The following is a 13,646-nucleotide window of genomic DNA, read 5'->3' as shown; positions in this document are numbered from 1 at the left end:
ATGAGGGGGCTGAGCACTTCTCAAGGGACAAGCCCCCTGTCCCCGTTCCAACTGACCAGTCCACCAAAATACCAGGAGCCTCCCACACACCAAACTACAGCGTCTAATCTTTGATGTCTTACGATAACAGAAAGACAACATATAAAACACATTCAAGAAACACTGTGGGAAATGCGCCAGCATTTTAAGGAACGTTCCCTTTGGACATGAAGCCTTTTTTAGCCAAACCACTATGATTTTGTTTAAGTGACTCATACGAATGGATTCTGGATTAAGGTTTAAAAATGGGATATTTTCTCTTCTGCTCCTAGGTTCACCTAAAGACATGTGAATGAAAAAATAGCAGTAAGAATATTAGGCTGGACTTAGGCTCACTAACAGACACTAAATAGGGATCTACTAAATTTGTAAAGCTTAGCTGACATTACAAATATATAATTCTGAAAATGCTATTCCTCCTAAAGTCAGGCTGGGCAAGGATCATAAAACTATAAAAAGATACTTTGTCCCTAAAGATTGCAAGTAGCTAATCATTAGCCACCTGTTTATAGTGTTTACCTTTTTATTACATTATTCTGATATTTTTCCTTCGCAGGGACCTGGACCTACTCCTTATTTCTACCATATGGGTAACCAAAAAAGACCCACTTTCTCTAGGCAAAGTGTTTTTAAAGACAAAGACACTTGCCAGATTAAAAACAAACGGACAAACAAAGTGTACATAAATTTGTGTTTGACTACTGTTAGGCATCTGGAAAGGCACACATTTTCTTTGGAAAATTTTTCTTCCAGTTTTTCGTACAAATGACAGTAAAATATGTACCCAGCAGCAAACTGAGAGAACTAAATTTAAAATGCACTTTCAGACCACTTGCATTTTTTTCTTTTTAACTTCTCTTTTCCAAGGCGAGATGGGAGGAGGGAGCCTGTACCAATGTTTTGAAGTACTGTAAGTTCTTTTGCCTTTTAACAGAAATATGTAAACAAGGTGTATGACTGTAGGGTAATGTTCTAGTCACAAAGCATTCAAGAGCCAGAGTGAAGCTATTTAAAGAATGGAGTATTCAATTCCTGAGGCCAGATGCTAGTATAAATAAGAAACTATGTTCACACTGCAGATTAAATTATTTTTAGTTTCTGCATTTGAACGGCCAAAATTATTTGGGTTGGTTTATTTTTTTTTTTTACTGTACCACAGAACTTACAGGGCCACATTTTTATGTATCTGAGCAGAGGATTAAAAACACAAGCGTAAAAGGACTTTTTAATCTGTTTTCTCTGTGCAACAAAACTGGAAGTGAATAGAGACAAACACTGTCACAAGTAAGGGTCACTGAGGCAGTAAGAAAACTAAAAATAAAGATGGAGCTGAACCATTCAAGATTCTTGAAATAGATTTTTATAGTAACTTATCATTTAATTTTCAACCCACAAAGCTTTTAATTTGGCAATACTCCGTGTGAAAGAGGAGACTGTGGTTTTACAATAATTAAAGAGAAAACATGCATTAGGATTGCATTATACCCTGTCTACTGGGTTTGCCATGAGAGCTCACACAGATATGGCAAAGAATACCAAGTCAAAGTCACTAGTAATTAACAAAAACAAATAATCAATAATCCCATGACCTTGCCATAGCAAAAACACACATGAACTCAAGAGAGAAAGACAATGAAATAAACTGGCAGTGACCAAAGCAAATCAAGGCTCAGTGACTAACTGGGTGAGGACTTATCACTGACACACACCAAAGCCTACAAATCACCTACAAGGCTGCCTACGGCTCCCCTCTTGCTGACGGCCACTTCACTGTTGTTATTTTTTTTTTGGTCCTGTAATTATCTGCCCTTTGTTTCATCAGCTGACAAAGATGGAAGGTCCAGGATATATCTCAAGGGCGTGATTCATCTACTGATAGAGGGTGAGTCTACCAAGACCCAAAAAGTAAAACAGGAACCACGTGGAAGCACGTAAACAAAGCCACAGATGCTTCTCACTGCAAATACCACAAATGCCCCCCTGGCGGGCCTGCATGTACAGCCAGGAGAGAGATGAGCACAAAGACTGCAGCTTGGTCGGTCAAGAGACCTCCTGCAGCACTCAGGAATGTGGAATTACAGAGCAGACTTGCTCTGCATCACACTGAATGTGCATATTTTGCCGATGACTTACGAGAAGGATGAAGCTGGTAACACGGCACAGCTGGCTGGGGGAGATGCTGGGAGGGGAAGGGGTCCTGCAATACCGAGCTGTAAGCCACCTAATATTGGGATGTGTGAACGACACTAAGTACCTGTGGAGACTCTGTCACCAGCCCAACTCAGTGAGGCAGGGGACACTGGGCTTAATTACAAACAGGTGACGTGGGACATGCTGAAAGCTGAACATGTTCTTGAATATCACATCAGGTTCAGCCCCAGTTCCTAATCAACTGTTCTTATCAGGCACGGATCTGGTATCACAACAATGAAGCCTCCTTTTGGAGGACAGGCTGACGATCCCAGCCTTCGCTGGGTATTTTACAACAGGCTTTTAAAATGCATTAGCCTGCACTTTAAAGAAACCTGGGACCAGAACATCTGGGCTTTGGTTGTTTTGTTTCTCAGTAATAAAAAGTGAAAAAAATTATGCAGCTGTGCATAAAATGTTCAGGAACACAGCAGCTACCTTGTCATCCTTTACCTATTTTACCTTCACTAGCCTCGTTCACAGGAGCAGAACAGGACATGGGGGAACTTGAAGAAGGATGAGAGGGAATGTTTCCCACCTTTTTCTTAAATTAGATATTCGTGATAGGATCCTTGAATTGGGTGGGAATCTATTCCACTCATCACACACATGCATAACTCCCCTTGGCACTAATGGGAATGACAAACATGTTGTGAGAGGAGAATTGCCCCCTAAAACTGCAGGAGTGTGAACAAGGTTGTAAATATATCTCAAGGTTCTGGTAACATTAGAAACCAGCCTAGCGAATTTCTCATGGTTTATTATGATATCACCAAATCCCCTCTATGTATTTATAGCCTTGTAATTCACAATTATTCTGGGTCCATAAATGTTTTTGGCATCTGAATGTAGAACTGATACTATTATTTCACATATTATGGTACTGTCCGTGAATGCTAAATTTATTCCAGCACAGACTCCTGGAGTTCATTCATCAGATATTTTATGCTACTGTTCTTTTAATGATTCATTTATCCCTAGTAATATTTGTATTCTGAAGTGCGGCGTCTCCAGCCGACAGCACAATGCTCTGCTGAATTATCTCTTTCTTTCACAGCATAACAAAGTAGAGCACAGTCAAATTGAAGATGGCCTTTAGTACACTGTCAGAACAATACTGCTTACCAAGCATATCCAGACACATTTCTCAAACCACATGTAATTCTCTGGCTGCCAACATGCTCATAAAGTCATTAACCGGCATCTTAAAATGAGGGTGTGATACATATATTTAAATGTTTAGGAAATTCAAATGTGGGCTCTCCTAGAAGCTTATTTTGAATTTCAGCTTCTACATGTATCAATTATGCAGCAGTGCACAGATGTAAAAATTCACCTTGATTTTTCACAAGCTACTAAAATATACTCCCGCTAAAATCATACACATTATCTATCACTAACAAAAGCTTCTTTATGCCATTAACTATTTGCCCTTCACAATGTAACAGAGCAAGACAAACCCAAGCTGAAGGTTTACATTACTGAGGATTCATTTTTACAAGCAAATTATTATTAGCAGTAAAATTAAGGAGAAACTTATTTTACATGGCACAGATTTTACTAAATGAAGTAAATAAAGGTTATGCCACAAGGTTCTCCAACACAAAACCTACCCAGTAAGTTACAATTCATGCTGTTACAGTTTTTAAATATATGCTTTCTTTATCACCCACTCCCACAAACCACACTCCAATTTATACACACACTAGGTTTAACCCTTCCCTTCCCAAACACCCTCATCTATTAATGCTCTCATCACAGAAGGATCACCAAACCAGCAAAGACAAGCACAACCCAAATCAACCAAAAGGCATTAAGCAGTCAGAATATTGATACCAAGAGTCTTAAAACTCAGTTAACAAAGGCAAAGCTACCTTTGTTACCACAGTCTTCTCCTGTGTACCTACAGAGCCCCTCTTGATGCTCACATAGGTGACACAAAAGTGCTGGAGGAGATCCCTGGGCTGACCCTGCTGGGAAGGCACGTTTGCTTCTGCCCACTCAGCTGCTGTAGCCAAGCCCCCTCCCACAATCTTTCTGGTGTTCCCATCTCCCATTTTCCCTTGTTTGCCCAAGCAAAGGTCCACCTTGGCAAGCTGAGGGCCCATCACCTGCTGCTGCTGAGATCTCCATAAATGCTGACATGGCCATTCACTGACAGCTTTTGCTCCTGTGTGCCTGTGTCCTACCAAATGATTTTGCAAAAAGAAAAGGAATAAAAAGTACATCTCCACCTTCAATTTCAGGTGCACAAAGGATGCTTTCTCTGACAACCTCCTATGACAGAAGACAGGTGTTTAAGAAGATGAATATTGCATCTCAGAGAAAAAGTACTGGACTTTCTGCAACACCACAGTCAGAACCAGACTAGGATACTTAGGAAAACAGATAATGACAAGCCAGACATGTACATACTGTGCCTATAAACAAAGGGCAAGTTGCCTTTCTGGGCATGGGAGTAACGAAGGGCAACGTAAGAAGACTTTGAAGGGAGGTGGTGAATGAATTTGGACTGCCTTTTCTCCTTCCCCCTACAATGGCAATGACACCCAGATCTGGCCGTGCTATCAAGAGCACCCACAGAAGAGCCTGAGCATTTCAGCACGGCTGCACAGGTCACAAGCCAGCATGATTCACGGGCTGGTGCAAAGACAGCTCCAACTTGATTAACGGAGCACTTGGAGTCAAAGATGACTGCATGACTCCGAGCCCTGGGCTCCAGCAGCACGGAATTATGGCACAGGAAAGCAGCCAGGCAGGAGAAAGAGGATGTCCTTGGGGCCCACCCAACTATACCACAACATTACATAGGTGCTCGGTTTATGGACCTCAGTACTCAGCCAATTTTTGGCTGGCTGTGTGCAAAGGATACAATGCAGGAAAAAGGCATCAGTGATCTGTGAGGGATCAGCACCTCTAACCAGCAACTATGGCACACAGAGGAAACCACTGATCACCTCCCTCCACGGTGCTGGGCAAGGGAAGCGCAGCAACACAAAACAATAGATGTCCCAAACTGGGTCTCCCTGGGACTCAGAAATAATATGGGCAGGGATGGAAGATAGAGAGAAGGCTGGGGAGGAAAACAGCACCCTCTGAACAAAAAAAAAAAAAAAAAGAAAACAGAAAAAAAAAAGCAGACATTGAGATAAAGTCAGATGCAGAGCACAGCAGCACTGCACCAGGACACACACGTTTCCAGTTACTGGAACAAAAACTCATGGTCAGTAGGAATTAAATGCAAGATCCAACAGTGACTAGAAGGGAAAAAATCCTGGAGAGCAGACACATGTGGGTTATTACACAGCCTGGCAAGGTCAATCCCGGTGCTAAAAACAGACAAAAATAAAAAAAGCCGTCAAACATTTTTAAAGGGACACTGTCCCACACTGGCTGCTTTGACACTGTCCGTGAATGGTCCTTATTTTTTATCTACTTATTTTGTAATTATGTAGGCTGTCCTGTTTCAGCCAGAAACTGCAACAAAACTCTTATTGATGGTGCAAACTGCTTCAGCTTCGACTTTAAGAGAACGTAGGGCAGTTCTCTAGCTTCACAGGCAGTAAAATTTAACTCTTCCTCCTCTCGTTTTGCAGCAGTGATTCCTTCTCTGATGCCTCTGAATAGACCAAAAGTGCAATTGCAAATGGCTGTGCTCTACACCAAAGGCAAAGTGCCCTGTCATACCAATACATAATTGAAAATGCTGACACAGTGACAACTGCTATCAGCACAATTCTGATAATCATGTTAGCTTGCTCCTGCTGCAGGAACAGGGTGGGTGGTGAACAGCCACTCTGGTTAGGGGCTACCTAGCGGGAAGTTACTTGGGATTTTGTTTACATTTCTTGGCATGTCTTCTACATTTTAAAGAACAAAATACCCACATCCTCAATTTCCTGGGGTGATATTCTCACCCCCTTTTATAAAAGCTGAAAGGTAGGTCAAAGCTTGATAAGAAATCCAAATCTCTTTGATAAGGTATGCTAGAAGTTTGAGGTGTGTGGTGTTAAAACTCCCTTCAAGAGTCACAAATAGATGAGGCTAAACACAATCCAGTGGTGAATGAACGGCTTCCATAGCAAGTGCTGCATATTCAAATGTTTTTGTCACCCCCATACGCTTCCTTTGTAATGAAGTAGGCTCTCTCCAGGGAAAGAAAGAAATTAACAGCACTTAAATCATCCCAGCACTGCTCAGGCAAACATGTGGCCTCGGGAAGGATAGACAACCTTGGAAGGACCCCACCAATCTCCTTCCAGGGAGGAGAAGGAAGGTGCAGAGGAGAGCAGCAGTAGCTCAAGAAAGAGGGGCAGCTGAGGAGGGAGAACGCTACTGGAGATAGGGTCATCCCCACGACTGAATTACTGGAGGTACACTGGACCTAACAAGAGCATCACCTTTCAGCACCTAAAAGGCAACTGAACCCAACAAGCCAACAAGAATTTGTTAAACCAACTGGTTGACCAATAATAAAACAAGTATTTATCTCTGTCTGTCTGCTCAGCACCTTGGGTCATCTGTGATCCCAAACATGTTAACACCAAAGGTAAGCAGTAATTAAATCAAAAGAGGCGTTGAGCCAAATGAAGCCTTCCTGCTCCACAGCCTCTCTGAACAGTCGTCCCAACAGAGCTTCCTGCTCCACAGCCTGCTGGTACTCTTGTCCTGCTGCAGTAGTGCTGGCATGTGCTAGGAGCTGCACAAACACAGAAGAAAAAGCCAGGCCACAGTCTCTTTTTTCCCAAGGGAGCTGCTCTTCTCCATTCAGGCTCCATGGAGCACAACAGACAAGCCATGTAATAGCCTCATCTACGGCAAAAGAACTGTATCAATTGGGCTGGTTAAAATGAGTTAGAGAGGTCACTCTGACCCACAAGACAAAAAACAACACACGGTGCACAAGGGCAGAGAGGGAAAAATGGGATAATGGGACACTTACAGAAGCTTTATCAAGATCAAAATGGCATTCAGCTAGGGCAATGGGGATAGGAAGGCACAAGAAGAGGCAAAGAGTGCGGACAAACAAGGAAGAATGGGAGGGGAAGTGAGGCATGACTTAGGCACAAAGTATCCAAAGTGGCTGTACTCTGAATAGCTAACAACTAGTTGGTCAGAAAATTATTACATCAAGTTAAGCCAGGCGAGCCTGAACTGAGCAGCACGCGACAAACAATGAAAAAGGAGAGTCAGCATCAGATCAGAAGTCACCACAAGTGTCTGAACACGCTACAGCTGCAGATTATCAGTTTTGATAATGTCATAGTTTGACTACATTATGACTTGATTATCTTCATCTGGAGTAGTCACACCTGCTGCAAGGCCACTGGCAGGTGAAATCAGAAGGCCCATGCAACAGGCCAGTGCCCACCAGGGCAGGCGACCATGGGGTTGGCACCTTCCTGCAAGACAGCTCATCCCTGCTCTGCCTGTCCCTCCAAACTCACTGCAACCTGCTGTGGGTCGGCCAATTGTATGGCAACACTAGATCCAGCGAGGAGCTGCAATCTTCCAAGTGAAGATATGCAAATTATAAGACCAGTAAATACAAGGAAATGAGAAGGTGGCCCAGTCCTACAGCATCCAGCCCTGCCTAGCAAGCTCTGCTGGAGAGTTCCAAGGAGCTGCTTCAAGAGAAGTAGGAAACAACTGCTGGAAAACCACCTACTGAGTAGAAAAAGGTAACTGTTAGAATATACACCTCAGCTAGAAGTAGTAGTTAATCACCCCAGGTTTTACGGGAACAAAAATCCAAATTCTATACCCTCAAATGCATGACTGTTGCTAACAGAACACAGGACAGGACTGACTGCTAAATTTTCTTTGGGTTTCCCCTTGCTGGACCCAAACAAACAAGGAATAAGTGCAGCAAAACCCCTTCAGTTCACCAGAACTTGCTCATGGCATTACTAACACTGCCAGCGCAGGAACACGAGTGCCTGATGCACAGCAACCTCAACAGCCCATACTGGCACGGCACTCACAGAGGACAGATACAGATACAAACAGTGGCAATGCCAGCTTGGGGACCAAACCCAGACCTCTTGTCATGACAGAGCCAGAGGGTTGCAGACTGCCAGGCCACTTCCCTGGCCCAGCACAGGCACAGGGGCCATTTGTTTTTTGGCTAAACCCAGGCAGCACCACAGCCCAGCCTAATCCAAACCAACAGAGCTGGTGAGCACTAAATTCAGTCATTTTTCCCTCAGTCTCTTCTCTCAATTTCAGCTCTGACTCCTCTATCTTTTATTTCTTTTTCTAAAGACACATTTAGAGATGAAACCATTCATAACTGCCTATCCACAGACAGTTTGTGGCAGCATAATTGACAATGAGTCTGCTGCAAAAATGAAAATGCTGTTTTAATAACCTTGGCCTAAAATACATTCTGCTGTATGCCTCAAAGGGTTTCAATAAAAAGTCAACCTGTAGAGACATATTTTCTTGGCTTAAACAACAATCCAAAGCATATAAATGTAGTCCAACTATAATGACATATTTATAGGCCAATAAAGCTTACACTGCAGCTTTCATACTTCACTTAAAGGAAGTCTGTAAGAAGCAATGTTATATAAAATAATTTGAATTTTTTTCGAACTATAGCCCAAGGAATACAAATATGCAACTTTGCCATATTTAACCGACAGTGTTTACATTGCTTAGTTGCTAAACATTTTGTAAAATGAAATAATTCCTCATTTGGTGACTTGCCACTGGTTTACCAAATATGGGTATACAAATCCATTTATTACAAAGAAAAATCCCCTAAATAATTCTAAAGACAAAAATAAATAACTAGCAGCCTCAGTAGTGAATGATTTTATCAGACCAATTCTTCTGGAAAAACAGGTTCTCATGTTCATTATGAATAATACATTCCTGAGCAACTCTATTTTTATATGCTGCATTGTTGTTATTCTTTATTTTTCCTCAACATTTGAAAGAAATATTCAGAAAGCTATAAATAGTCTTAAGACATAAACTGCTAGCATTCAATATTGACATATTTGTAGAAAGGGACAGAATGTATAACATAAATATCTCAACAGGCAGAAAGAAATAATTCTTAAAAATCATTTTTCAGGCTGAAATCTTGAAGCTCATACAAAAAAAAATACTACTGCAAGATCTTTATTTAATACAGTCCTAAGGAAAAGTTCTGCATAATTCACTAGTGATAAAAACAACAGCATTTTACAGAAAAAAAACCCCAACAGTTTCTGCAGAAATGAAAGGCAAAGAAAAAAGAAGAGAGCAAAGAAAGAAGAAAAAAAGAGAAAAGAGGGGGAAGAGAATAAAGGAGAAGAAAGAGAGAACAAAAAAGGAGACAGAACTACCTTGTTTGAATTAGGGTCAACTTTCAATTTCAGGTTCATGGTTTCTACAGGCTGTGGATTAACCAGGTGTTGGCCTTAGTTTTGGCTAAGCAAGTGCCACAGAACAATCAGCACAGAGTATACACTGCTCACACGAGACCTCACTTTGCCTGGTTGTTGTTTGAAGCTCTCCTTCTTCCAGCAGCAACGTGTTTAATTAAGTATGTTTGCACAGTGACACTTCTCTGGTTCTGCATCAGCCATGTTTTCATTCCATCCAGGTTATTTCAATCCTCACCACTCCAGGATAGTGTGTGAAAACTGATTTTGTTCCTTCTGTAAAGCTTTTTTGAGCTCTTTAGTAGGGATATAATTTCCTATTACCTTCTAGAGCTTGATTCAAAAACATCTAGTAGGAAAAGCTGCAGAATCTACTCACTTTTATGGGACTTTTCTGTAATGGAAACATGCTGTTTCACAGGAAAAAAGGGGTCCAGGAGATCACTTTGTTTATCTAGGCCTTTTCAACACCTGGTTCAGCAACTTCCTCCTCTACAGCCAGGGTTAAACACAAGCATCATCAGAGGGACCTTTGCGTGACAGTGTACTGTGCTCCTTTTACAGTATACAACCCTATTTTAAGAGGAAAAACTACCCCATCCCATTGTGCTGGAGACCTGCTGCAGAAGTTACTGCTAGTAAATCTTTCGGTCACTGCAGCTGAGCACTGCTCCGTTGGCAAGACGCTGAGTATTGGGAAAGGTCTGTGGGCACACATCCTAACAGGCAATAAAGCTGCCATTTGACAGCAGACAAGAGACAACACTGGCAGCTCAAACGCCTCGGACACCGCACGTTGTGCTCCTGCCTTTGCCTCCAGCCAGGGACATGACAACTCCCAGAGCAATGTCAACCCTGACCAACAACTCAGAATGAGAGAAGTAAATCTTCTTCGTCTCGTGGGTGCTAAACCTCCACATCATGGTTGAAACAAACACCAGAGCTCATGGGCTGCCGACAGGACACCAACTGCTTCACAAGCTTCGAAGATCACCACTCTAGTGAGTTTTTGTCAGAGGCGGGAAGCAAAACAGGCTTAAATTCTTGCTCTTTCAAAAAGTAAAAAAATAAACTCGGTACTAGATTTAGGAAATTTCTTTGATTCCCTTAATAGGCTGGGTCAATTATTTATATCAATGTACCTAATCAGCTATAGGTCTTTGTGAACCTTTGGTTTCACTCCTGCCAACCAATTATGAAGATAAAGGCAGTCATAATCAAACATTAGTCAAAATTCCCTTTTCTACTGAAAAAAACCCCAACCCAACAATAAGGCCAGAGCCACCAACTGAAAATGAGCAACATCAGAATGTGGGGTTATCAAAATTATACCATATAGTTTGCATTCCATGAGCATTTTCAGTATAACCCCTACTTTGAAAGGCTTAACATGCAACTATAAGCTTTAGGCTTAAAGATAATTTTCTTTGGCTCCTAGGGTAGATAATAGCAATTTCGTAACTTACCACAAGTGCTTTTTGTTTGTTGAAAACAAAAACAAGAAAACATTAGCACACAAAAGTTCTGTCTGAAAAACATTAAGATTCTTCTGACACAACAAACAAATGCAAATAAATGTAGTGCGTAAAGAAGATACCAGGGCAATAGCAGAGAAGATTACTGCATGTAATTAGGAACTAGAAGAAACCACAGAGAAAAGCAAAGGAAAGAAAAAAGAATTGCATGGATTATTTCTTCCCCGGACATGCAATGAAAAATAAGATCAACTTCCAATTATACTTTAAACTTCCAACCTACATATCTAATGGTAAAATGTGAGATTGAGAAAATCACTTCACCATTTGATAAGATCAGAAAAATGAGATGCAGAAGATAAATCCCCCAAGACAGATCTTCAGCTTCACGTAACTTGGCTTCGAGGCCAGCCCAGTCATGACAGCATAAAATTTAACTTGGCCCTGCACTCCTGTTCACGTAGATACAAAAGCATTTCCTCAAATGCATCAGGCTTAGCTTTTAATTTCTTACCTTTTCACACATTATGGCCTAAACTTGATGCTCTTCAAATGTGTAAAAACTCAGCAGAAGAGAGAAACATTCCTGGTACGCACTTCAAAGTGCCATCTCTGACAACTGTTACACATCCAGGGTCCTAATACCACAAACAGGCAGGTTTACCAACAGGAGATCCATCTCCCCTGCACCTGGGAGCCCACTGCAGGTTTTAGAGGTGTGAGTGCCTGTCCACCAAAGCAGCCCCCCAAGCGGCAAGCCTAGTCTGTAACCATCCAAAGCAGCAGAACTACCAACTCCCTTTCTGAAAACAAACGGGGAAAGACAGCAAATGTCTGTGTGGACACAACACTGGGGCGCTTGCAGAGCTTAGGTGTATTGTATAGCAACATAAAGCTGACAAGGAAACACTATGGAATGGACACATCCCTACGGAACGAGACACAGAGCCAACTGTATGGAGTCAGAGCAAGCACCAGGAGCATCTCTGAGCTTCTGAAAGATGGGACACGAGGAGTGAAAGGCCTTTGCTCATCCCTGCCTGTCACAGGAGGCCTCAGGAAGACATGTCAGCCTCCTCTCCCCAGAGTGCACAGCTCTGACCTGATCCCCCAGCCTGCAGAGCCCCAGGGAGAGCCTGCGACAATTATTCCTATGCTCATCTTCTGGGCTGTAGTGCTTGGGGCCATGCAGACAGGTATCAGAGTTACCCCACACTAGTCTCCAAGGAGCTTGAGATGAGCTCATCGCCACCACCCATCCCACACAGGCATCTCATCGCCACACCTCTGCCCCAGGCTCAGACATACCTTGGGAATCTGCAATGGCATGGCAGGATCAGGCTCATCTCTCTTCAAGACACTGACCCACAGGCCCCTTCCCACAAGAGAAAGTAAGGGATACTCACCAAGGTCTGCCTTTTCCTTCAGGATGTCTTTGAAGTTCAAGCCACTGTTTAGTGTGGATTGTCTGTATCTTGTCAAAGCCTCTTTCTGCCCATTCTTCCCCACATCCATGGGCTGGACCGGCTCAGCCCGGAAACCACACTTCCACTTGGAGAAATCGGACTGTGCCCATTTTGCCAAGTCCTCAAGCTTCACAGTAACTTTTTCTGAAACAGCAATAACTTCATCCTACAAGAAGTGATCAGATGAGAATACATGTCACTCTGGGCTCCCCGATGACTGAAAAACCAGTAACATCACCCTGCACTGACTCCTGGAAAAGCCTCTCTTGCTGCAGGCTGAGTAATTTTTCTGTATCACAGAATAGCTAGAGCTTAATTTATTCCTCTTGCCACCTAAGTGGAAATATTAGTTGTTTACTTGAAGCAAATATACATGATCTAAAGACAATTTCTAGGACCAGGGAAATGATCCTAAAAGGCATTTGAAATGCAGGTTGCCAAATGACATTCTGTATAACCCAAAGCCTTGAGGGAAAGTTTGTTTTTAGGTGCAATTAGCTGCAAAAGTAAAAATTCATGGCTGGATGACTAATGGCTATAGCTGGTCCTGAAATAAATGGACTAAGTAAATCTCAGATTCTTGGAACTCTGACTCACCAGAAAATTCCTATGTTTATGGTACATTTTCCCTTGGCTTATACACAAATATTGAATTTAACTTTTGTCCTTAAAATTAAATAAAACTGTGATGTAATCCCAAAAGAAATACTACATAAATGTTATGTGCTTCCCACCAAAAGAAACTTGCACATTCTCATGTTTCTTAAAACCTTTTTCAAGATCAGAACTGTAATTTTTTTCCCCTTCTAAAACATACATTCTAAGAAAAGCACTTAAACTTAGTTTAGCCTCCAGAACATATACTCAGATTAAACAGTCCTAATTGCTGGATTTTAACCTTCCAGGAAACAATCAACTCCTCTCAGTCATGATGAATAAGCAGAATGTTTTACAGCTGACTCCAGTGAGCAAGGGATCAAGAAAGCCTCAAAAAATAAACAAACATACATATCTCCAGCAAGATACACTACAGATTTTTTGGTTAAAACAGCAGAAATAATTTATGTTGTAATGAGAACTGGCTGTACACCACACCTTGC

The 13,646-nt window shown here is 42.0% G+C and overlaps 1 protein-coding gene across 6 annotated transcripts in view; it reads right to left on the bottom strand.

The window, feature by feature from the left end:
• The window catches only part of ARID5B (AT-rich interaction domain 5B), a 114,412-nt gene that overhangs the window by 88,277 nt on the left and 12,489 nt on the right, over positions 1-13,646 (bottom strand). For 5 of the 6 annotated variants that reach the window (XM_085064240.1, XM_085064242.1, XM_085064241.1 and 2 more), the window contains one exon: positions 12,487-12,712. The exons of the other annotated variant lie outside the window; for it this stretch is intronic. In XM_085064240.1, the coding sequence (XP_084920366.1) occupies positions 12,487-12,712 (226 nt within the window). The remainder of the gene's footprint in view (positions 1-12,486; positions 12,713-13,646) is intronic. 6 annotated transcript variants of the gene reach the window in all.

The sequence above is a fragment of the Lichenostomus cassidix genome, chromosome 6 (assembly GCF_008360975.1).
Source record: "Lichenostomus cassidix isolate B80296 chromosome 6, HeHo_3.0, whole genome shotgun sequence".
Classification (NCBI taxonomy): domain Eukaryota; kingdom Metazoa; phylum Chordata; class Aves; order Passeriformes; family Meliphagidae; genus Lichenostomus; species Lichenostomus cassidix.
Note: the sequence above shows the minus strand (reverse complement) of the source record. Positions and strands in the feature narration are given on the sequence as shown.